The sequence below is a fragment of the Podarcis liolepis genome (assembly GCF_965112155.1).
Source record: "Podarcis liolepis genome assembly, chromosome: 10".
Classification (NCBI taxonomy): Eukaryota; Metazoa; Chordata; class Lepidosauria; order Squamata; family Lacertidae; genus Podarcis; species Podarcis liolepis.
The window spans coordinates 30,030,465-30,052,411 of record NC_139562.1 but is presented as its reverse complement, the minus strand read 5'-3'; the positions used below and the strand labels follow the sequence as shown (position 1 = coordinate 30,052,411).

General features: G+C 45.0%; 1 protein-coding gene across 1 annotated transcript; it reads left to right on the top strand.

Moving 5' to 3' along the window:
- The first annotated feature begins 86 nt into the window (after window positions 1-86).
- LOC310687333 (extracellular serine/threonine protein kinase FAM20C-like) lies at window positions 87-20,558 on the top strand. Its single transcript, XM_083462341.1, has 11 exons — window positions 87-105; window positions 5,640-6,762; window positions 8,005-8,168; window positions 8,489-8,567; window positions 10,292-10,384; window positions 10,684-10,799; window positions 11,141-11,321; window positions 12,342-12,451; window positions 15,088-15,169; window positions 17,013-17,072; window positions 18,037-20,558. Exons 2-11 carry the CDS (start codon window positions 6,287-6,289, stop codon window positions 18,311-18,313), a joined length of 1,638 nt encoding a protein of 545 aa, XP_083318467.1. The 5' UTR covers window positions 87-105; window positions 5,640-6,286; the 3' UTR covers window positions 18,314-20,558.
- The last annotated feature ends 1,389 nt before the right edge of the window (window positions 20,559-21,947 follow it).

Here is a 21,947-nt window from a genome sequence, read left to right as displayed (position 1 = left end):
TGCTCAGCATTAATTTTAGTAGGCCATCTGATCTTTTTCATAGATTTACATGGGCATATGAGAAAGAACATCATTCTTCGATGATAGAATATGGCATTGCAGAAGGTATATAATTATCTCTCTTGCAAACATGGGGCATGAGATTCTATGCATATTGATATAGTTTCTTTAATAACATTACAGAAATAAGTACAATGTCCATATTTGAACAAGCACACACGCACACTCATATGTTGGTCTTGATGACCCAACCAAGTGTCAGGCTGACCTACAGAAATCAAACTGCTACGGTGGGGGCTTATCTCAGCAAACAATCTGTTGGCTGCTTTGCCTGTCTCTTATCAGTATCCAGTGGTCATGTGGCTGTAGCTGTGACCTGTATGAAGCAAGCAAGGCCAGCCTAATTTAGCCAATCCCCAGCTCTTTGGTCTGAACTCCCTGCTACAGAACTCCAGCAGAAGTTTCTCTCTCTTCCTTGGTAACAGGAGTCCAGTTCAGTGTGCTTTACCTTCATAAAACCTCCTCTGTGTTACACATAATCAATGCCTTCATTCTGAAAATTTGACAGTGCTGTTATGCAGTAGCTCCACAATTCCATTATTGCAAAATCTAACATGTATTTCTCCTTAATTGGGCATAACAAGAGTTATATCGTACGGTGGTGCTTTTTATCCCCTCTGTTTACAATGAGTCATAGATGTGGGAGTGATCAACTGGAGGGTAATATTTACTGCTGTAAAACACCCATGTCTTTTGAGTGCTAGGCCCCAATGCTCTAGCATGCCATTTTTAAGCTGCGAACCACTGTGACTTGCTTTCCCACTGAGGGAGCCATGGGAACATGATGTTCTGTCACTGAGCTATACACCATGTATCCAATGGTAGCAATAGGAGTGACTGTGCAACTGCAACAATGTGACTAATGCATTGTCATCAAGGAATAAGAGGTGAGAATTTTGAGTGTTGCTCTGCAGTGGTGTCATGGCAACAAGGCACATTGACAGATTGCCTGGTGTGAAGGGCTGGCTTTGAAAATCTCATTTCACTGCAAGACTCAAACCCAACGACGAGAAATCTTCCAGTTTATATTGCCAGCAATGAAGTGACGCAAAGCCAGGGGGTGGCAAGATTCATCCCTGCTTAGTTTTTCCTTCTGTCGCACAAAACCAGCCTCCTCCAAGATGGATCATTGGACCATCAGACTAACATTTGAAGGCAATCATGAACCTATCAACTACATGGGATCTCATCATCCCCCCCCCCGCCATGTTCTATTATTATTATGTGAAGTAAGGAGAAGATAGCTGGCAGCTCCCTTCAGGGGTTTGGCTGTATGACATAGGGGGTAGACTACACCATTCAACCCACCTGTCAGTCATGTGGCATCATTATGACACCAGATCATTGACAGATGCCTTGCGGCACCCACCTGTCAAAGTCCTTTGCACAATGCTTTCCAAGCACCTGGCAGCCAGCTAGTTTTCCGGCACTTGGGTTTTTGCCAGCCCTGGGCTCAGCAAAGCACCATGCACAAGACTTGCAAAGCAGCTATCTGCAGGGATTGGCTGCTGGAACTTGGTTGCACAGCCGGTGCAGGAGGGTTGAACTCTGCTCATCAGCTGATAGGTGGTGACTTCAGCTCTGCTCTCTTCAGGATTCAGTGATGCAGTCGAGTCCCCCAAAATGGCTTCACAGGCCAAATTGGAACCCATGCTGAAGGTTCCCTACCCTCATATAGAGAAACAATAATTATTTTTATTTGTCTACAAATGCTGGTTTTTTTCCATATAAGAGACCCCAAAGCGATTCAAAATGAGAGCGCAGGACTCTCAAAATACAGTAAAATTGTAACAGCAAGGGAAAACTACAGATTGCCTGTCTGTCTCTCAGGCATTGTCACGCAAGGCCTGATTCATTTTGTGCACAAAATTGTTCTAAACATGTCTGCACCAGGTGATACTTTCAATTTGTCTTCTCTATAAATAGCATTTACATATGACACAAAATTGGAGAAATGCTTGCAGAGACTTTGTAATGTGAGTGCACGATGTGAAAACCGTCCAAGGTCTGTAGGCTCTTTCACATAAGCCACCAAATGTGCTTTATTTAAAGAAACAAAAAGTCAGTGGTAGATCTTCAAGCAGGTTGCCTCTCTTCTTTCTGAGCTGAAGTGTAACATTTGAAAATAACTTTCATCGTTTAAAATGCACAAGCATGACTATGTGCACATTTAAACCCTGCACATTCCCCCCTCCCCTTTTTTTACGTCTCACCAGAAGTGTGAAAACATAGCTAGCAGATGGCAAGAGTCTTTGGTTCATAGCTACTTGAGAAGTTAATGTGTTGCTATGCTTTATTAGCAATGTTAAGAACTTATTATACTGTATTTGTAATACTTTTAATGCCCGGTTCATATGTTGTTTGTCCAGAAGCACTGTCCCACAGCATGCATATGTTGTTGGTTTCTCAGTTCAGTTATATGCAGATAGTTTCAGATGTTAATGTTTGAACACAATTTGCGCAAGAGGCCTGAAAATGAGGGCTGGGTGGTTCTTGAGCTTGTTTTGGCCAAAAACCACCACCACCACCCAAACTGAATGTCTGGCCCAGGGCTGGCCTTCCCCCAAATCTTGGTTTAATCACTTGTATGGGATAACAGCGGCCTGTATCAGCTCATCAAGCATGTTCCAGTGGCAACCTGTATGGGGATAAATGTCTCACTTCAATCAGCATTTAATGTGAGGCAAGGTTTAACTGTCCACCTCAGAACCAGTTTTCAGTACTAGACCTCCATGCCCTCTTCCCTTGACACCTGGGCTATAATAATGTGTGTATTTGAGCTCATGTGGGGTGCTGTCCCACTGACAGAACCAAGGATCATAGATTGGGGACTAGAGACAAGGATGTGGCTTCCAGTCAGGACTTGGGCCTGGCACCACACAGACACAAAGAGTTTTTCTTGACAGTAGGTTACTTTACTGGGCCAGCACATAATGTGCTAAGATCACCTGAGCCACTTGGGTTTGACAAAGAGCCCGTAAAAGGGGGTTGGGGGACTTTTGAATCTCCAGATGTCACTGGACCTGTCAGCCATGCTGGTTGGGGCTGATGGAAGCTGACGTTGCAATATCTGGAGGGCCCCATGTACCCCACCCCTGCCTTAAAAATGCCTCGCTTAAAGGCTCTCTGCCATCTTCATCAGTCATCATTTTTAGACACCTCAGTCCTCCAAGCAGGGTTTTAGGTCAGCCCTTTTGACCGGAAAGCTCGGTTCATCCCAAGCCTCGCACATGAGCACAAGCAAGAGCCTATTTCTCCACCTTGAGGGAGCTATAGAACTTACTTGACTTGTCCTCGCCTCAGTATTAGTGCAATGCAAGGGGAAAAGGGGAAAAAAAGAAATATGGTGTTGTCAGAATCTGGGGCGACTGAAAGTGTTAGCTGGAGACAGTTACTAGGCAACCGCCGCACCATGGGACATAAGTAAGCCGAGAGCTCGCCGTTCTCTCCGCAGCTCACGGTATTTGTTCTCTGTGTGTGAGACAAAGTGAATGTGCCATAGCAAATGCGCGGCTGCGTGTCGTGAATGGTATGCTGGTGAGGAAGTGGCTGTGTATTTTCAGAGAGTATGAGCATGGTCACATCTCTTCCCTCAGTGTCCTAGAAATAATTGCCAAGACAAAAGGCCCCATCTGCACCACATATCTATTTGAAAGAGTATCAAACCACTTTATTAACAGCGGTCGCCTTCCCCAAAGAATCCTGGGATCTGTGGTTTGTTAATGGAGCTGAGGTTTTTTTAGGAGATTCCTATTCCCCTCACAGAGCCACAATTCCCAGAGCTGCTTGGGAAAGAGGGATTGATTATTAAGACACTATGAAAATGTTATTCTCTGTGAAGCGAATAGGTGTTATCTTAACAATTCATGGCACTCTTAAACTGCAGTTCCCAGGATCCTTTGGAGGAAGCCATGACTGTTTAAACCAGTATGATACGGCTTTAAAGTATAGTGCAGATGGGGCCAAAGATTTAAAAGGTGCTGTGCCATCATTCAGCTAGAAAGCTAAAAAGGTTACCTTGGGCAGAACAAGCATCGTGGGAGCCTCTGGGCTATCATTATTTTGCAGGAGAGATTCAAGCACTCACCAGAACTTGAGGTTTGTGCAATTGAATTGGGTTAAAATGCTCTGCTGTCCAATTGCAACAAATCCACTTAAAAGCAAAAGGGACTTCTTGCAGTTTGGAAAGTGACAGAGAAACACATTGAAAAGTGCAGAATGGATGGGTGGTTGACAAGAAGATGTGTTAACATCCTGCAGGCAAATTGGGCTGAATGCTCAATAAAAGCCACACATAGACTAACCCCTGTGTAAGCTTTGTGCAAATCAGGATGAATTCTGAATGAATAGATCATCTGGAGAAGCCTTGTATTTTACAATACAAGATGTTTCCAAGATAAAATGAGAGAACCCCACCTAAGTCACTGTGCAGGAAGAGCAAGAGATCGTTTTACCAAAAAAAGAAAGAGAGAGAGAGAGAGAGAGAGAGAGAGAGAGAGAGAGAATGAATGTAGGTGTGTTTGGCCCAAGAACAGCAACGAAAATCCAAAATCCGCATTAGGACAATACCTTTATTAGACCAGCCAAAATGATGTACTAGCTTGTGAGTTCTCCCTGGTATGTAAAAGGGCAGGGGAAGTTGGGGAAGTCTTGGAGCCTGCATCTGATGCATTTATCAGGTGCTATGCGACCTGAAACCTGTATAGCACCTAATAGAGGCTCATGTGAATGTGTGCTGCCTTATCTCACATTTCTGTGACCAGATGCAGACACCACAGCTTTCATCAGCCAACTTTTTCCCTCCCCCCTCTGTTTACCATCTAGCCCATTGAAGAGTTATGGAGAACTCAAAGCACCGCACGTTATTTTCCATCATTAAAGGTAAAGGGACCCCTGACCATTAGGTCCAGTCATGGCCAACTCTGGGGTTGCGGCGCTCATCTCACTTTATTGGCCGAGGGAGCCGGTGTACAGCTTCCGGGTCATGTGGCCAGCATGACTAAACCACTTCTGGCAAACCAGAGCAGCGCATGGAAACGCCATTTACCCTTCCGCCGGAGCAGTACCTATTTATCTACTTGCACTTTGACGTGCTTTCGAACTGCTAGGTTGGCAGGAGCTGGGACCAAGCAACGGGAGCTCACCCCATTGCGGGGATTCGAACCGCAGACCTTCTGATCGGCAAGTCCTGGGCTCTGTGGTTTAACCCACAGCACCACCCGCGTCCCTTTTTCCCATCATTACCGTTGGCTTAATAAAGGAATAGCTTGAATTGTGTTTTTTGAAGGGTAGGGGTGTTATTCTTCAAACTTATTTGACTTAGCAGTATTTATAAAATAATGCACTTAATGTATGGAGTGCTTTGAGGAAAGGGGGAACTAAGGGCTCAGATCTAGGTGCCACATATCAATATTTTCATGAGCTCCATAAAATACATGGCCTTTATGCCAATTCCCTCAAAAAATCTGATTTCCCTTCACAAACCCCCCCACAATGAAGATGGAAGGAGCGGGCAGTGCCTCTCTTGCGCCTGAGAATCCTAGAAACTTGTTTTAATTCTTCTTTTCTTTTGTGGACAGTTGTTGAGCCACTGCAGCTTTTCAGTGAAGGTCGAACTTTTAAAAATGGATGAAGGAACAAGGAAGAAGTCATATGAATTATGTAGGTAGGTAGCTGACAGTGTTTATAGGTGAAAGGAGGGAATCAATATGTGAGCCTGCTGGGACGATGGGGTTCCACAAGAGTTTGTGATGCAATAACATAATTCGAAGAGATTTGTGGCATTGACCAATCTGCTGCTATCAATCTGGAGTTTAACTAGTTCATGTTAACCTTGGCACCACTTGCTCTTCCCTTATCAACATCATTAAATTCATCTGCAACCAGCTTTTTTGCCCTTTTCCTGCTGAGGACTTCTATGTGAGCAGAATGATTCCTAGCAGAAGCGGCCCCTTATACAAGACCCAGAATTATTTATTTATTTTGCCTTGGTAAGGATTATCATAGCATAAGTGAAGAGGTTTTGTTTTTTATAAGTAATCTTTTGCTTTTTTTTTTAAATTGAGCTTCTACTTTTTCCTTTGGATTCCCAAAGCTGGAAATAAACCTTAGATAACATCCTTTACAGCCTTTCGAGTGGGGATCAAATTGCGGATTATTATTTTTTTACTGACACGTGGACCTTCGTCATACGTTTTGTGCTACTGGCATCCAGGACTTCACAAGGATGGTGCACCACCTGCCTTCTCTGTTCCAAAGGAAATTTAAAGTCATTCTCTGTTTTCTGCTCCTTTTGGCTCTCCTGGTACACATGGTGTTGGATCTGACGCTCTCCGCCGGCCTTGATTCTTGTGGATGTACCCGCAAAGGAGAAGATCAACCTAGTCCCGCGTTATCAGCCCAGAATAAGTTAAACCTGAGGATTCTCCAGGACTTCAGTGGTAGCAACAGCTCCCTGGAGAAAGGTGTTCACTCACCAGAAGGCATACTGCATGCAGGTAGCAGGGGCAACATCCCCCTCCAAAGTCACAACTTCGAGCCGAAAGAAGCAGAAGAAAAACCAACATGGACAGGCAGGTCCAAACTGGCTGCACTTTTCGACCATCCGCTCTACAAGATTCCAATCCCAAAAGTTATGAAGAAAGACAAGCTGTTTGCTACCAGACCGAAGATGAAGATGTTTGTGAGAAGTAGCAATGAATGGTGAGAGGCTCTTGGGGTTTTTTTCATAGGGACAGCTGGGTGGCCCATACAATTTGGTATACATCCTCTGCAGGGATGGCGTTCATGGAGTCAAACCCACTTCATCATAATCTGACAAAGTGGGCTTGAGTCCACCAAAGCATAAAGGTAAAGGTAAAGGGACCCCTGACCATTAGGTCCAGTCGTGGCCGACTCTGGGGTTGCGGCGCTCATCTCGCTTTATTGGCCGAGGGAGCTTGCGTACAGCTTCTGGGTCATGTGGCCAGCATAACTAAGCCACTTCTGGCGAATCAGAGCAATGCACAGAAACGCTGTTTACCCTCCCGCTGGAGCGGTACTTATTTATCTACTTGCACTTTGATGTGCTTTCGAACTGCCAGGTTGGCAGGAGCAGGGACCGAGGAACGGGAGCTCACCCCGTCGCAGGGATTCGAACCGCCAACCTTCTGATTGGCAAGTCCTAGGCTCTGTGGTTTAACCCACAGCACCACCCACGTCCCCATCCACCAAAGCATATGCCATAATAAATATGTTAGTCTCTGAGATTCTCTGTTACTGCTTAATATAGGGATACATGTTGCTTTATATTGAGTTAGACCAGCAGGCCATCCTGTCTACCCTTGATGACTGTGGCTCTTCAGGGTCTTAGGCTGAGATATTGTCCTTAGATATGGAGAAAACAAATTCCACCACGGAGTCCCTGCCCCTGCCAGCACTTCGTTGCCATTTTCTGATCTCTCAGGGCAGCTGGGCTCAGAATGTTGGCCTGCCGTTTGATAAGCACCGCTAGATATACATGGGGGCTCAAGCTTCTTTGCAACATTTTCAGACAGGCCATGCTTTCCAGTTAAAGCATGCAAAGGGCTCCTTTCCATCCCCTCACCTCACAACAGCCAGCCAGTACACTCAGTCCTCATTGGCCTGCTTTTCTCCCTCCTCCGCCCTGGGCTCTTTTTCCTAAAGGGTTTTTGTGTGTGTACATTTGCAAACCTCGTGATACCCCTGAATAAGTATGCTGTTCATTCTAGTACATTGGGGGAACAGGGACCTGATAATTCTCTTCTCGCATTCATTAATGGAGAATTGCAAAAGAAGATGCATAATAAATTTTTGGTCCAGCGCGAGATCGTTCCTTATTGCTTCTCAGTAGCTAGATTTCTGTTACCTTCTGGAGTTCACCAGCCTATGATAATATATGCAATTCTTTTTGTGTATTGTGTTGTGGGGGTATTGGATCTGCAGGGCTAGCAGCAATAAGGCACATGCGAAGCTTCCAAAACACGATGCCAACCCTGCTTGGCTCCAGTTCTACACTGGCATCAATCGCTATGAACTGTATGCCCGCCATGACCCTGCTCGCCTTGCCACAATGGAAGATTTGGCCATGCAGCCAATTGTCAGCTCAGGTATTCTGTGCCACATTCGGGTCCCTCGACCGCTCCTACTTGCTTTCTTCTCACTTCACCCTGCCTGTTTGCCTTGTTCCTCCCCCCTCACTCTTTCAATCTCCACTTTGTTTCTCCTTCTCAGTTTGATACCCAGCCTGTTAAACCATCCTGACAAGAGTCTTGTGGGAAGGGGGAATGAACTGCTTTCTGGAATGTTCTGCCTCAGTGCTAAGCACCAGAGCGGACTCTGTTAATATTTAAATACCAGGTTTCGTCCTCATTCTCAAAACTGGGAAAGGTGGTGATTTGAGCCTTGTTCCTTCTTAATGTAATTTCAGTTCAAAAGCCTGGAGGGACACAACTGAAGCTGATCATGACCTTCCCCAACCATGGACAAGCCCTCTTCAAACCCATGAAGTGAGTAAGGAAGGCCAGCAATGCTTTTAGAGGCCCTGTACCAATATCCTGGGTCCAAGTTCTTTTTCATGTGTGGCAATAACCTGTCGATGGACTCCACCTGGAAAACAGATTGTGCTTGGAACCTTCCAAACTTTGAGTTAATTAGTTACCAGGCAGCTTCTGTGTAGCAAGAGGGTGAGGGTGACCCCCTTCATGCCAGTTCTCCAAACAGAGCTAAAAGCAAGGCTGTGTTTGGACATAACCCTCTGGAGCAAATGTAGTGAAGGCTCCTCCTTTGATTACCACATCCCTGGAGAACCGTCTCTGCCACCTCACACTCTTTATTTATTAAATTCCTATGCCACCCTTCATCTGAGGATCCCAGGGCGGTTTGCAAATACAATAATATAACCTCACTGCACACTACCAAGTATTGTTGGCTGAAACGGATGCTTTCCCTTCATCATTGCCCAGATTCTTCAGCAATGGCACAAGTTTAGACTCTGGACTTAATGGCCTTTGTAACACCACATTTCTAAGCAAACTGGGATTTCAATAGCCCTAACCTAGCAATGGAAGCGTTGTAATACTGTCTCCTGAAAATATGGGATCTTGCAGCCTTAGGGGTGGGTTAGGGGTGCAGTTCTTCCCTGGCCATTGGCACTCACCACCATCGGTTCGCTAATAGTCAAAGCAAACAGTTTTGATGGACCATAAAGCAGGTGTTTCTATAGAATTAATTATGGGATTTGTGGACCATCGTTCAACAACAGCCTAGCAATGATGCAGCATAAGATAAACCTAGGCCGTTACTGTGGAAATGGCAGAGAGCCATCGATCACCTTGGATCAGTTTTAGCTCCCGCAGTAAATGGCGAACTCAGCCCTCCATGTTGTGGTTTGTTTCTGATGGAGAGGTGCGACCTCTGGTGGTAAAAGATGTGAAATGTTGTGCTATGTTGTCCTCAATGGACTCCTCTCCCCTTTCATTTAAGGCCACAACAATATTGTTTCAGCCTTGGCCAGTTGTGCAGTTAGGCTATTTTAGACTGGCGGACCTCGTAGTCTTCAGATGAGTAACGTGTATTGTTTCACTTGCTTCAAAACCAGGGCAACTATTGGGGGTGGGATGGGGGCTTCCTGTTTGTTATACTGAAATGGGCTCTAGACTTCTGTGTCAGAGTTCTGCTTCAATCGCTCCTAGTTTGCAAAGCTAGGATTAAAATTTCAGGGCTTCTCCAGACAGGTGGGTTTTTTCCTTGTGGGTGTATCTTGCAATATTGACACAATAACAGTGCATTAACGGTGGGTTTATATTTGGCTGACCACAGACCATTCCACATTATTAGTTGTTCCGTGATGCTTCCACTACATTATTGCATTACTGCTGTCTGAAGGGACCCTCTTGCACTACTATAGTGCAACTAAAACAGGACACACACACACAAGCTGCTCTGGAACATTTATAGTATAAAAGGTTGCAGAATTTCAGCAGGACGTTAGAGGGCATGCAGCAACTGGAAACAGAGTGGTATGTCCATACCTGAAACTATTGCAGGTGCAAACAGTATTGAAAACAGAATCATGTATGTAAATTTGAGCACAAACCACCATGAACACCCAATAAAAGGGATGCATGCATTGTGCATAGTGACTATGAGTTGCAAAAGATGTGTGGGCTTCAGTTCAACACTCAACAGTGAACATGATAACCCACCCCATCTCTTCTTGCCCCTTCCCCAGGCAAACACGAGATCAGGAGACTCCAGCAGATTTCTTTTACTTCTCAGATTTTGAACGGCACAATGCAGAAATAGCAGCCTTTCACCTCGACAGGTGAGTCCAGCACAGTGCACTCTCCTGTCCTGCAGGGTGCGGCAGATTCCTGCCAAATATTATCAGTATAATTGATTTATCAATTCTAAACAACCATCTCAAGGCAATTTACACTGAAGATAGTGTCCAAGACAAGTATTAGTGTGAAGCAGAAAAGACAGGGCTATTTTCCAAACTGATTGTATGTTCTATGATAACGAGCATTTGTGTAGGATTTGTTGTCTGTGTTTAGAGTGTTTATTTGGTCCAGCTGCAAACAGAATTTGTTTCATTTTCCCATTTTGCTCATTTCTGGGGAGGATCCTGGATTTCCGAAGAATTCCCCCCGTTTCTGGCCGTTTGGTGAATATAACCAAAGAAATCCGTGATATCACAACGGACAGGAAACTGTTTAAGACTTTCTTCATCTCCCCAGGTGAGCACTCTGTCCCCTGTTTATCCCTCCTTCATAAGATGAGCTCTAATGTGTAGAACAGGTGTGGAGAACCTGTTGCTCCCCAAAAGTTGGTGGACAGCAGCTCCCATCATCCCTGGTCATTGGCCATGCTGGCTGGCACAGATAAAGGGGAGGAAGCCAACAACCTCCAGAGCGCCACAGGTCCCTCAACTTTGGTGTAGAGCAACTGTGCTAGCCGTGTAAGCTATTCTCCCCTCCTGTTATGTTGCTTTGCACCCACAAGACATGTGGCGGCATGTTGATGAGCTGTTGGCATTCCCTCACTTTTGCTTCCCTCCATTTTGCGTGGGTCAACCCAGCCGGCAACGTCTGCTTCTTTGGCGAGTGCTCCTACTATTGCTCCACGGAACATGCTTTGTGTGGCAAACCTGACCAGCTCGAGGGCTCAATGGCGGCCCTCCTGCCGGACAAAGAACTGGCTGACCGGCGTTCGTGGAGAAGCCCCTGGAGGCGTTCTTACTCCAAATTCAAGAAAGCTCAGTAAGTATGCTCAGGGGCAGAGGGAGGACCAGTATTGAATGAGAGATTATGAAAAGCATGTTCTGGATGAAGAGAGCCAAAGGAGAAAACTGATGAGCCAGGACAGCCAAAGACTGAGGAAGCAATGTATATATGTCCCTAAACCAGGGCTGCCCTAGACATTGATGAGTCTGCATGGAGTGCTGAATCTACATTCCCCCAACACTCCTATTTAGGTGAAACCCCATATCTGTTCGGCACTTCTTAGCTTGCCTTTTCTCCATCACTTCTAAGTAGTTCTTATGTGCACAATGTAGCTGTGCTCCATGGTGGTGAAGTAAATGAACCAGCAGACTGGTTCAGAGGCTCATTCAGGGCTGGTTGGCTCTGTCAATATACAGGAAGGGTAGCAGGAATTCCTGAAATGAATGTGCTCATGGGGTAATATGAAATGCTGGTATTTCTTATGATTTTGTGTTGCTGGAGCCACCCAGAGTGGCTGGAGCAACCCAGTCAGATGCGTACAAATTTGGGGTACAAATACAACAACAGATTTCTTATGCATTTATTTCATAAATACAATACTATTTTTTATACTGCTTTATTGTAAATGTTTGAAAAAGTAGCAGTACAAGAAGGAAGAACTAACTCCTAGCTAGGGGGTGAACACATGCTGATCTGTTTTCTGTTGGAGACCATCTCCTGAGTTATTTTTGTTTTAAGCTCCGGAGCCATTGCTGCTCCACAACTTTGACTCTAAAAGCCAGTGCCACAAAACTGCATTACATATTCAACTAAAGAGGTCCCGAGTCTTCTGTTTGTGGTCTCAAAGAGCTGCAGCTGTACATGAAGAGGCTCAAACAGAATTTATGTAATCGCACTTAGCATTTGTGCCCTGTCAGGGTGATGGATACGTTGACAAATGATGAGATGACCTGGGGGAGCTAGAGAGGCTATAAGGAAGGGTGGAGACCGTTAAATTAAAGGTTTCTCCCCACCATATGCAACTAATGATAACCTTTCATGACTATCTGTTCTAAGGTGGGAATCAGATGATGATTACTGCGCAGAGGTACGACGGACAGCACCGTATGACAACGTATCCCGACTCCTCAACCTCATCGATATGACTGTGCTTGACTTCCTTATGGGTGAGCTTGGGTACATTTCCTCCTGAGAACTGCACTGCATTTGGGGACGGGACCATAGCTTAGGGGTAGAGCATCTGCTTTGCATGCAGAAGGTCCCAAGTTCAATCCTTGGCACCGGCAGTTTAAAAAAAGGATCACAGAAAGGTGTCTTATACAGAGTCCGACCATTGGTCGCAGCTCTCCAAGATTTCAGACAGGGCTCTCTCCCAGTACAGTGGTACCTCAGGTTACAGACACTTCAGGTTACAGGCGCTTCAGGTTACAGACTGCGCTAATCCAGAAATAGTACCTCGGGTTAAGAACTTTACCTCAGGATGAGAACAGAAATCGTGCTCTGGCGGTGCGGCGGCAATGGGAGGCCCCATTAGCTAAAGTGGTACCTCAGGTTAAGAACAGTTTCAGGTTAAGAACAGACTTCCGGAACGAATTAAGTTCTTAACCCGAGGTACCGCTGTACTACCATGACACATCAGGATTCGAACCTGGGACCTTCTTTATGCCCCTTAGAGTAGGCAATCCCGGGATAGATGGACAAAAAGTCTGAGCTGCTTCCTATGTCTCCCAGTTTCTGACTGCTGCAACCCTTTCCTTTGTGTCATTCCAGTCCTTTAGATCAGCCTTTAATAGAGAGACTTTGCCTCATTGCATTTTATTCTTAGGCGCGATGGAAACTCAGCAGCACTGAGAGTTCCTGAGAAACAAATTAACTATGTCTGCGTACATCTGCCTGCCTGCCAGCTTCCCCGCAATAAGCATCTCTGGCTGTGCATTGTGTTAATATACATGACTAGAACACAACCCGCTAAGCAGATTGAGTTGCATTTCCCGTTGTTTCGTTCTCACCTGTCTTTTGACATCGCCTTATTCTCTGGCGTACCTCATTTCATGGGACCATATCCTTGCACCTTTCCCCCCGCCCCCCCCTCCAATCCAATTTCGCACATTGGATGAAGCAGGTTATTTGCCAGTGAAAACATGTCACAGTGAGTCAGGGAAAGATCATGAAGTTAATGAAGGAAAAGCTTTTGGTCTCCTCCTTCTCCCCGAAGCCACCTCCACCCTTCTCAAAAAGCCTCACTTAGAGGGTCAGGGGTCCTCCTGAACAGTGTGGGGATGGGGCAGGGGTGGGAAGGGACTGCTGGAGTCAGAGGTGGGCTGGGATAAAGCGACCAACATCATGACCCCAGACACTGTCCTTGGTGACTGCCGAGGCCTGCTGACCCTCCCAAAAAAATTTCTAAAAAAAAAAGATTGAAGGGGGTTGGTTGCCTGCTTTTCTTCTCTTGTCTTTTATTTATTTATTTTATTTACTTTCAAACCAATTTGTAATTAAAAAAAAAGTGGTAAATAAATACTTGAACTAATTAATCACCACTACTGACTGCCACCACCATCATTTAGTGTATTGTTCATTGCCAGATTCCCCCCCCCCCCCCCGTGAAGTGGGTATTTTCTGGTGCACAAAATAGTTTCTTAGATTTCCCAGTGGAAAAGAGTTTGGGAACTTCAGAATTAAAGAGCACATGGCCTCTGTTCTTGATCAGCTACATTCCTTATATTCTAAAGATTCCTCCCCACCCCCTATATACAGTGTGCTGCCCTGGGCTCCTTTTGGAGGAAAGTCGGGATATTAAATAAATAAATAAATAAATAAATAAATAAATAAATAGGCTTTTATAATGTTCTTATCCCTACTCTATCTCTTTCCTCAATTTGACAATACCAGCGGCAGTTCATCTTAAGTCTGTGTCACTCACAGCATTTTATTTGGGGGGGGGGTGCATCTGATTTGCCCACCATTTGGCTTTGGTTTAACAAGTTACATAACCTGGATGGATTCCCCTCCTTTCATCCTTTTGTCATCGGTGCCAATAACTTAGGCTGATTTGTTATTTCTGTCCTTGAGATCGCTTCTGCTCCACTTAATACTTCATAATTACTTCTGCCCTATCTAACAGCTTTCAGGTTGTACCCACTGACCAATTAATAGCTGGGCATTTCATTTATTCATTTATTTTATCTCCCTGCTGAGGATAGTTCAAGAGTTCGGGAGTGGGTGGGAGGGAATAGGCTTCCTCTAGGATCCTAAACATAGGTAAGGGCCCCTGGGCTAAACAGTCATGCCTTACACCCAAAGAATCCTGGGAACTGTAGTTTGTTAAGGGTGCTAAGAGCTAGAACACTAGTCCTCTCACAGAACTACAATTCCCAGAGTTCTCTGGAAGCCACTCTCTTTTTAATTAGCGTCAGGTAAAGAGTTTTGATGACCTCAGGCTCTTTGAGCCTTTCTAGTTTGCCTGAATAAAACACAGGGCTTTTTTTCAGCCAGAACTTGCCGGAACTCAGTTCTGGCACCTCTCAGGTGGGTGCTGTTGCTAATCTAAGAGAATGAGGGAGGTTTCATGGTGAGTTCCGGTACCTCTTTTTCTAGACAAATAGCATGGAATAAGGATATTGTCTGATAATTGCTATTTGATATTGTCTGCAGTTTTTTCTTCTTCATTTGGTCTTGGAATTTATATCCTGCCCCAAGATCCTCTCAGGGTAGTGGACTTCTCTAATACCTTCTTCCTCTTCTTCCTCCTCTTATTTCTGCTGTCTGCCTCCTCTTCTATAATTCTTGCCTCCATATGTAGGAAACATGGATCGCCACCACTATGAGACCTTTGACAAGTTTGGGAATGACACTTTCTTCCTTCATCTGGACAATGGGCGAGGGTGAGAATGCAACATGCTTCCATGTGTGGGCGAGGGACTAGGGGAAGCTTTTGAGCTCTGTCCTACAATGATCTGCATTTTGAAGAAAGGGCTAGGGTATTCCTACTTCAGGCTGTTACTTGAGATGAGCTGCTCTTCTGGGAGTGAACTTTGAAAGCAGGAGCTTACAAGACAAGGATCTAAAGCAGGCAAGAACCAGAGTATAAGGTGGTCCTGTGGCAGGTTCATGCTGAACTGCTCTTAGCAAACCATTATTTGACTATATCAGGCAGGGCCAGTCCTACTGTAAGGCAGAGTGAGGCAGCCGCCTCAGACAACAGGTACTGTACTCAGACAGCCTTGGGAAACTGGTGGGATGTTAGAGGGCTGAACTGTGCCACATGGCCTGCACTGTACCTTCCAAGTTAACCTGTTGTCTTGAAAATATCGATATTATGATGTTTGTATCCCGCCTTTCCTCCTCCCCATTTTATCACCCAACCAACCCCAGGAGGTAGGCTTGGCTGAAACAATGACTGGCCCAAGATTACTCACTGGGCTCCATGGCCTAATGAAGATTTGAACCTGGGTATTCCAGATTCTAGTCCAGAACTCTAATCACTACACCACACTGGCTCTCAGATGTGGCAAAGGATGCTGCCCAGTCACCAGTGTTGATGCAAGATTTGATTGCAAGCCCAGTCAGCTTTTGTACAGTGGTACCTCAGGTTACATACGCTTCAGGTTACAGACTCCGCTAACCCAGAAATAGTACCTTGGGTTAAGAACTTTGCTTCAGGATGAGAACAGAAATCGTGCCCTGGCGGCATGGCTGCAGCAGGAGGCCCCATTAGCTAAAGTGATGCTTCAGGTTAAGAACTGTTTCAGGTTAAGAATGGACCGTACTTAACCCGAGGTACCACTGTATGTGGAATTGGGGAGCGATGTTATCTTGTTCTTCACCGCAGGTGGTGAAATGTCTTGGACTTGACCTGTTGGAAAGTGCTCGGTAGCTGATGTTAATGACAGACCCACGTATTCTGATGAAGAAATGTAACTCAGCTTTAATGCGGTGGCGATGTAATCAAAAGCTCTTTCCAGCTGACTCAAAGCTATTTGTCTTTTAGAAGACTTCTTAAAGTTCCCAGGAAGCCACAAGCTTTAAATGTGCTTTAAATGTATGGTGCGGACATACAAACTTGACACACTTTGGAGAAGATGGCCTTGTAGTTTGTGATACTTTCAGAACTGGGTTGTTTTTTTAGGAACAAAAATCTCTATACTTTAACAGAAAGAAAGGAAAATCCTTAAAATTGTATAGTTATTTACTGATATCAATTCAATATGTAGGAGGGGAGACATTAAGTGGTTTGGCTGTCCTCCAACTTCCCCATTCCATACCATTTACTCTTCCCTTCCAATGTCCCTTCCTGATATAATTATAGGATAACCTGAATATAGCAAATGACAGCTAGAGAGTACAAAACTGTTTCTACACAGGGATGGAAAAGTTGTAGTTCTCCATCTATTGTTAGACTCCAGCTCCCATCAGCCCCAGCGAGTGTAGCCAGATGGTCAAGGATGATGCCTCTTAATAGTCCAGCAACATCTGGCGGGTCACATTCCTGCTCTACACCATTCTAATATCTACCAAGATATATTAATTCTGCAGGGAAAGTAAACTTTGCAACAGGATCATGAATACAGCACTGCACAAGCACACATAATCTACATCATTTGCAACATCATTTGCAACATTTGGACTTTTAAATATCAAAAGAAGTATTTATTGAGCAAGATAAACACTCCCAAAATAGCATTTCCCAAAAATAGAGTAACCATCTGTGCCTTTTGTTCTTCTCAGGTTTGGGAGACACTCCCATGATGAAATGTCCATTCTGGTTCCACTTCAGCAATGTTGCATGTAAGGATTCTTTTCTCACATCTTGTTTATACTCTGTCTTTGGAGGGGGTATAATTAAGGAAGTCTTATTATTTTGAGGTGGGTAATCTTTTTGGTTCTGTAGGCCAAATTGCTCTCAGTTTTTAGGTTAAGGATTTTCCCCTGGTCAGATTGTAGTGGCACGGAAGTGTGTGGCTGTGCCATTTGCCTCCTCTACATAAGCCCATGCACCTTGTCCACCACTGTGCTCTGCTGGTGGCATATTGTGTAGGCCAGGGGTAGCCTTCCATATGTTTTGGACTACTGCTCCAATAATCCCTGACCATTGGTCATTAATCAAAAGCATCTGAAGGGCACCATATTAGCTACTCCTGGTTAGTCATGAGGGGCTGGCCATTGGACTTGATGACCTCTCTCCCAAGCCTACAGTTCTATGAACTGGCTCTCATCTCAGCTATCTGAAGCATGCATGCCTAAGCTACCGGTAGTTCCCAGCAGATACACCGGAGCACAGCGCAATTGAGCATGCAGGCTCATTTCTGCCAGAAGCCAACTGAAATGCCCACACTCTGAGTTAGAGAAAGCCTACTCAGCTACTTCCACCACCTCCCGAAGCTAAAGGGAGATGCAAGTGCTTGTGGTTAAAACAAGGAGCCTTTTATGTAGGGCAACAACTGAGCAAAAATTTCATCAGATATGAAAGCGGACTCAGCATTTCCTCCACCCTGAAACACTCGTGGCATGATACTCTTGCTTTCAGGTTCGGGATAAATATGGAGGAAATTATTTGGCAAGAATCCATAATGTTTGTGGTTAGTCTGACCCTATAACTTCTTGCCCACTCTCACCCCTGCCTCTGATGTGGTTCTGATATCCCAAGTCTGTGCATGTACTAATGGAAATGTTCAATGTGACGTTTCTTATGGTTTAAAAATGTTGTCCTTCCTCTTTCTTGATTTTTTCCTGTTGCTATTGATGGATCCAGTATAAAAAAGTCAACGTTCTTGCGCCTCCAACTGCTTGCTACGGAGCCTTATCGCTTGAGTGACGTCATGCGTGAGTCCTTGGCCACTGATCAGCTGTCACCAGTCTTAGCGGAGCCTCACTTGAAGGCACTGGACCGGCGGCTCCAGAAGATAGTAGACATGGTGGAGGACTGCATGAAGAAGAGTGGAGAAAGCCAGGAAGTCCTGATAAATGACTTAAAAGGACAGCAGTATACATCCTCAGAGCTGCGAGACAAGAGAAGTAGCGCTGCCTGAAGGGGATGGATCCCCGGCCTGTTCAAAGACACCTCTTTAATGCTACCTCTTACATTCAAGCCTTGCCGTAGGGAAGTCACTAGTCATTCTGTGCTACAGTGTGGACATAAAGGGGTTAGGGAGCAACCAAGGGAGAAGGGAACGTGGAATATCTTAAAAGAACAAGAGGAAGGTCCTGGAAGCAAAACTTGGACCAAGTATAAAAGGAAAAACTGTGAGCATTCAAGCTCTTGAATTGTCTTGAGGCTTGCAGTGAAGCCTTGGAAGCCTGATGGGCAAGCTGTGGTTTGAATGGAAGGATAGTTAAAGCAGAGGTAGCCCACATGGTGCCTTCCAAATGTTGGTGGACTACAACTCCCATCATCCCCTGACCACTGGCTGGAAGTGATGGGAGCTGGAGTCCAACAACAGCTGAAGGGCATCATGTTGGCAACCCATTCAAGTTATTAATGCTCAGTGGAGCTTCATTTGTAGAATTCCTTTGTAGCTATAGGAAAGGAATGTGCCTTCTCTCCCTCCTTCCCACTTCTCAGAGCAATCTATACAGCCAAGAATGTCTCTCATATTTATTCTCTTGCTATTTATTTTGAGCCATTTGCAGTGCTTTGGGCTTCTGTGTGGAAGCGTGAACTCTGCCCAACCTGCCATTGTTAACTATGTTAGCTTGCCTGGGGATGAAAAAGAAATGAGACTATGTGCGCTCGTCTTGATCTTGCCAGGTGTTGCTAACATGCTTTTCAACCCACTTCAGTCTCTGATTGAAGGTGCCAATAAATCATAGGCTGAAAGGACTTCAGGCGCCGTTGTCCTAAGATACTGATGCTGTGAGCAAGTTCATTGCTGCTTTTATCCACAAAGCTCCCTGATCTCTACTTGAAGAGAGGGCAACAGTACTATGGGCTATGCAAAACTCTAAGAGTGCCTAGGAGCAGCAGTAACAAAAGCAGCCTCCTCTCTCATAAAACATTGTTCATAGACCAAGGTCCATCTAATTATTATCAGCAGCATCATAAACTATCATCACCACCACAGTTTTTTCCCTTGGAAAAGCAGCATATCAATCACGCAGTCAGCCCTATTGGTTTATGTGTATGCCGCCTTTCCCAGGGCAAACCATGCCCAAAGTGGTTCACAGTGATTTCAGAAGAGAACACAATAATAAGAAAATGCATGAAACACAACAAAAACAACTACTGCAGGAAGCTGCCAGATACCAAACTGCTTGTCCATCAAGACCAGGAATGTCTGCTCTGACTAGAAGCAGCTGTCCAGGGTCTCAGCCAAAGAAAGTTATTTTCTGTCATCTCCTGTGACCTGATCTTTTTAACTGGAGATGTCAGAGGACTGAACTTGGGAACATCTGCGTGCAAAACCATGGGCTGCAACCTGTCCTGCTTGCATAATGGGACTTCCTCTCCCAGGCTTCTGGGACTTCCTCTCCCAGGCTTCTGTGCCCCCCCCACCGTGCCCCCAATCTGTTCTGGGGTTTCCCCTAACCCTCCAGAGCAGATCTGGGGCTTCTACTGAGCTGTGAACCCTCCCCAAGCATTTCAGTCAGCTGTTCAGCATTCTGTTTCCCCCCACAGTGGCCAGCTAGGTGGAAATAACATGTACTCTGTAGGAAGATCATCATGTGTAACAATTGCATGCGTGGCACTCTCCCTGTGAGTTATAGACACACTGAGATCCCACAGGCAGGCACAGCTTCCCAGCCTATGAGCATTCAGGGGAAAGCCTATCGAATCATGGAATGGTAGTGCTGGAAGGGACCACGAGGGTCATCTAGTCCAACCCCATGAAATGCAGGAATCTTTTTGCCCAACTCAGGGCTCAAACCCACGATCCTGAGATTAAAAGTCTCATGCTGTACTGACTGAGCTATATATTTCTGTGTTGTTACATGTGATGATCTGACATGTGACTGCCCATTAATTAATGGACAGGCCTTCTGTGTAGAAATTTTGTAATGTATAAAGCAGTTCCGAATGTGAAAAGTATAAGGTTCTATGCAGATCTGGGCCAGGTCAGTGCCTGTGTAGAGGCCACTTGCGAACCCCTTGTACACTGCTTTTAATTCTAGGAAAGAAAGTCATAATGCACATGTAACAAAGCATTGAATGAATAACAAATTATTTCAGTAAGGTTTGCAGGTCCTTAGAGAAGCCAAGAGCCAAGGCCATATTGCCTGCTAAATATGTCAGAGTGCTGGTGTTATGGTTATTAAACTCTGATCCCGTCCAATTTATCTGCTGTTTCTCTCATTATTTTCTCAAAATAAAGATTGAAGCGCCCTAATGAGAGAAAGCACCCTTGGCAACAACCTCAGGAACAATGAGCCCGTCTGCTGTTGCTTATTCAAACTGTACTGTTGCTTTCTCTGAAAATATTGCATTGTGCCTACTAATTGGCCGTCAGTGTTCATAAGGGTCTTCCTTTTCAACAGTTTCTTGTAACAAGAGGTTTTTCGGTTCCCATGAAGTTGAATAAATGTGACAAAAATACACGCAATATTCGACATGGGTTGCATTTCACTAGCTAAATTATCTCAGCTCCAAGCCTCCATCTTAAACCCAAAGGTTAAGCTCAGCACAAGACCAGGCTGCTGGTTTCAGAGACCCACCACAGTGGAGGGGTTACTGACGACAGTGTCTGGCAAGCCACCTGCTATTTTAATTTCCCACAATGCCCTTGAGTGTTGGGTGCCCCAGTGCACTGTGGGAAAATTTAAATGGTGGGTGACTTCCCAGACCCACCCACTGTCACTAGCAGGGGGAAAGGGTAGGCTGGAGGGGGGAAACAGGTGTCAGTGGTGGTGGGACCAAGGCAGGAATCAATGCCAATGCAGACATCAGGGCTTTTAGAAGCTACCTGAGAGTATTTGACTGACACCAGGCCTACTTCAGCAGACCCATTTGGTCTACCTTGTTTTCAATCAGTTGTGTAAGTTTGTGTAAGTTCTATATCCGTGATAATTCTTCTGCAGACATGTTCTACTAGATAAATTGATTGCTACCCCTTATATTCCATATGTGACTCGGGTCTTTTCCAATTCGCAGTGCGACCAAAGCCTGAGTGGCTCAGAACCACACAAGTCTTATTTAGTAGATTGGGAAATCTCTCGTATAAATGAAGAATGATGGAGAAGAGCTGTAGTTTGGAGGTCAACTTTCTGGAATTAATCCTGCTTATGTGGCAGTAGAGAGGGTTTGCTTTGTTATGAGAGAACTAAATGTCCCTGAAGATTAGTAGGTCATCATGAACTTTTATTTAGCTTTGACAGTTCAAGCTAGTGGGCAGTGTCTTAAATCACAGAGTCTCTCTCTCTCTCTCTCTCTCTCTCTCTCTCTCTCTCTTTCTCTTTCTCTTTCTCTGTCTCTCTCTCTCTCTGTGTGTGTGTGTGTGTGTGTGTGTGTGTGTGTGCAGGGTGTGTTATGTCTGAGGTTGCAATCCTGTGCAGACTTTCCTGGAAGTAAGCCTTACTAAGTACTATGGAACTTCTGATTAGAAACTGCATTGAATGGAGCTGTATTTGGGTTTTTCTTTTCTTTTTCCTGAACGAACCTTTTCTTTTACTTTGTGTTATAGTAAAGCAGGGAAGGTAAACCTTTCAGCTTCAAGGACTGCATGCCTGAGT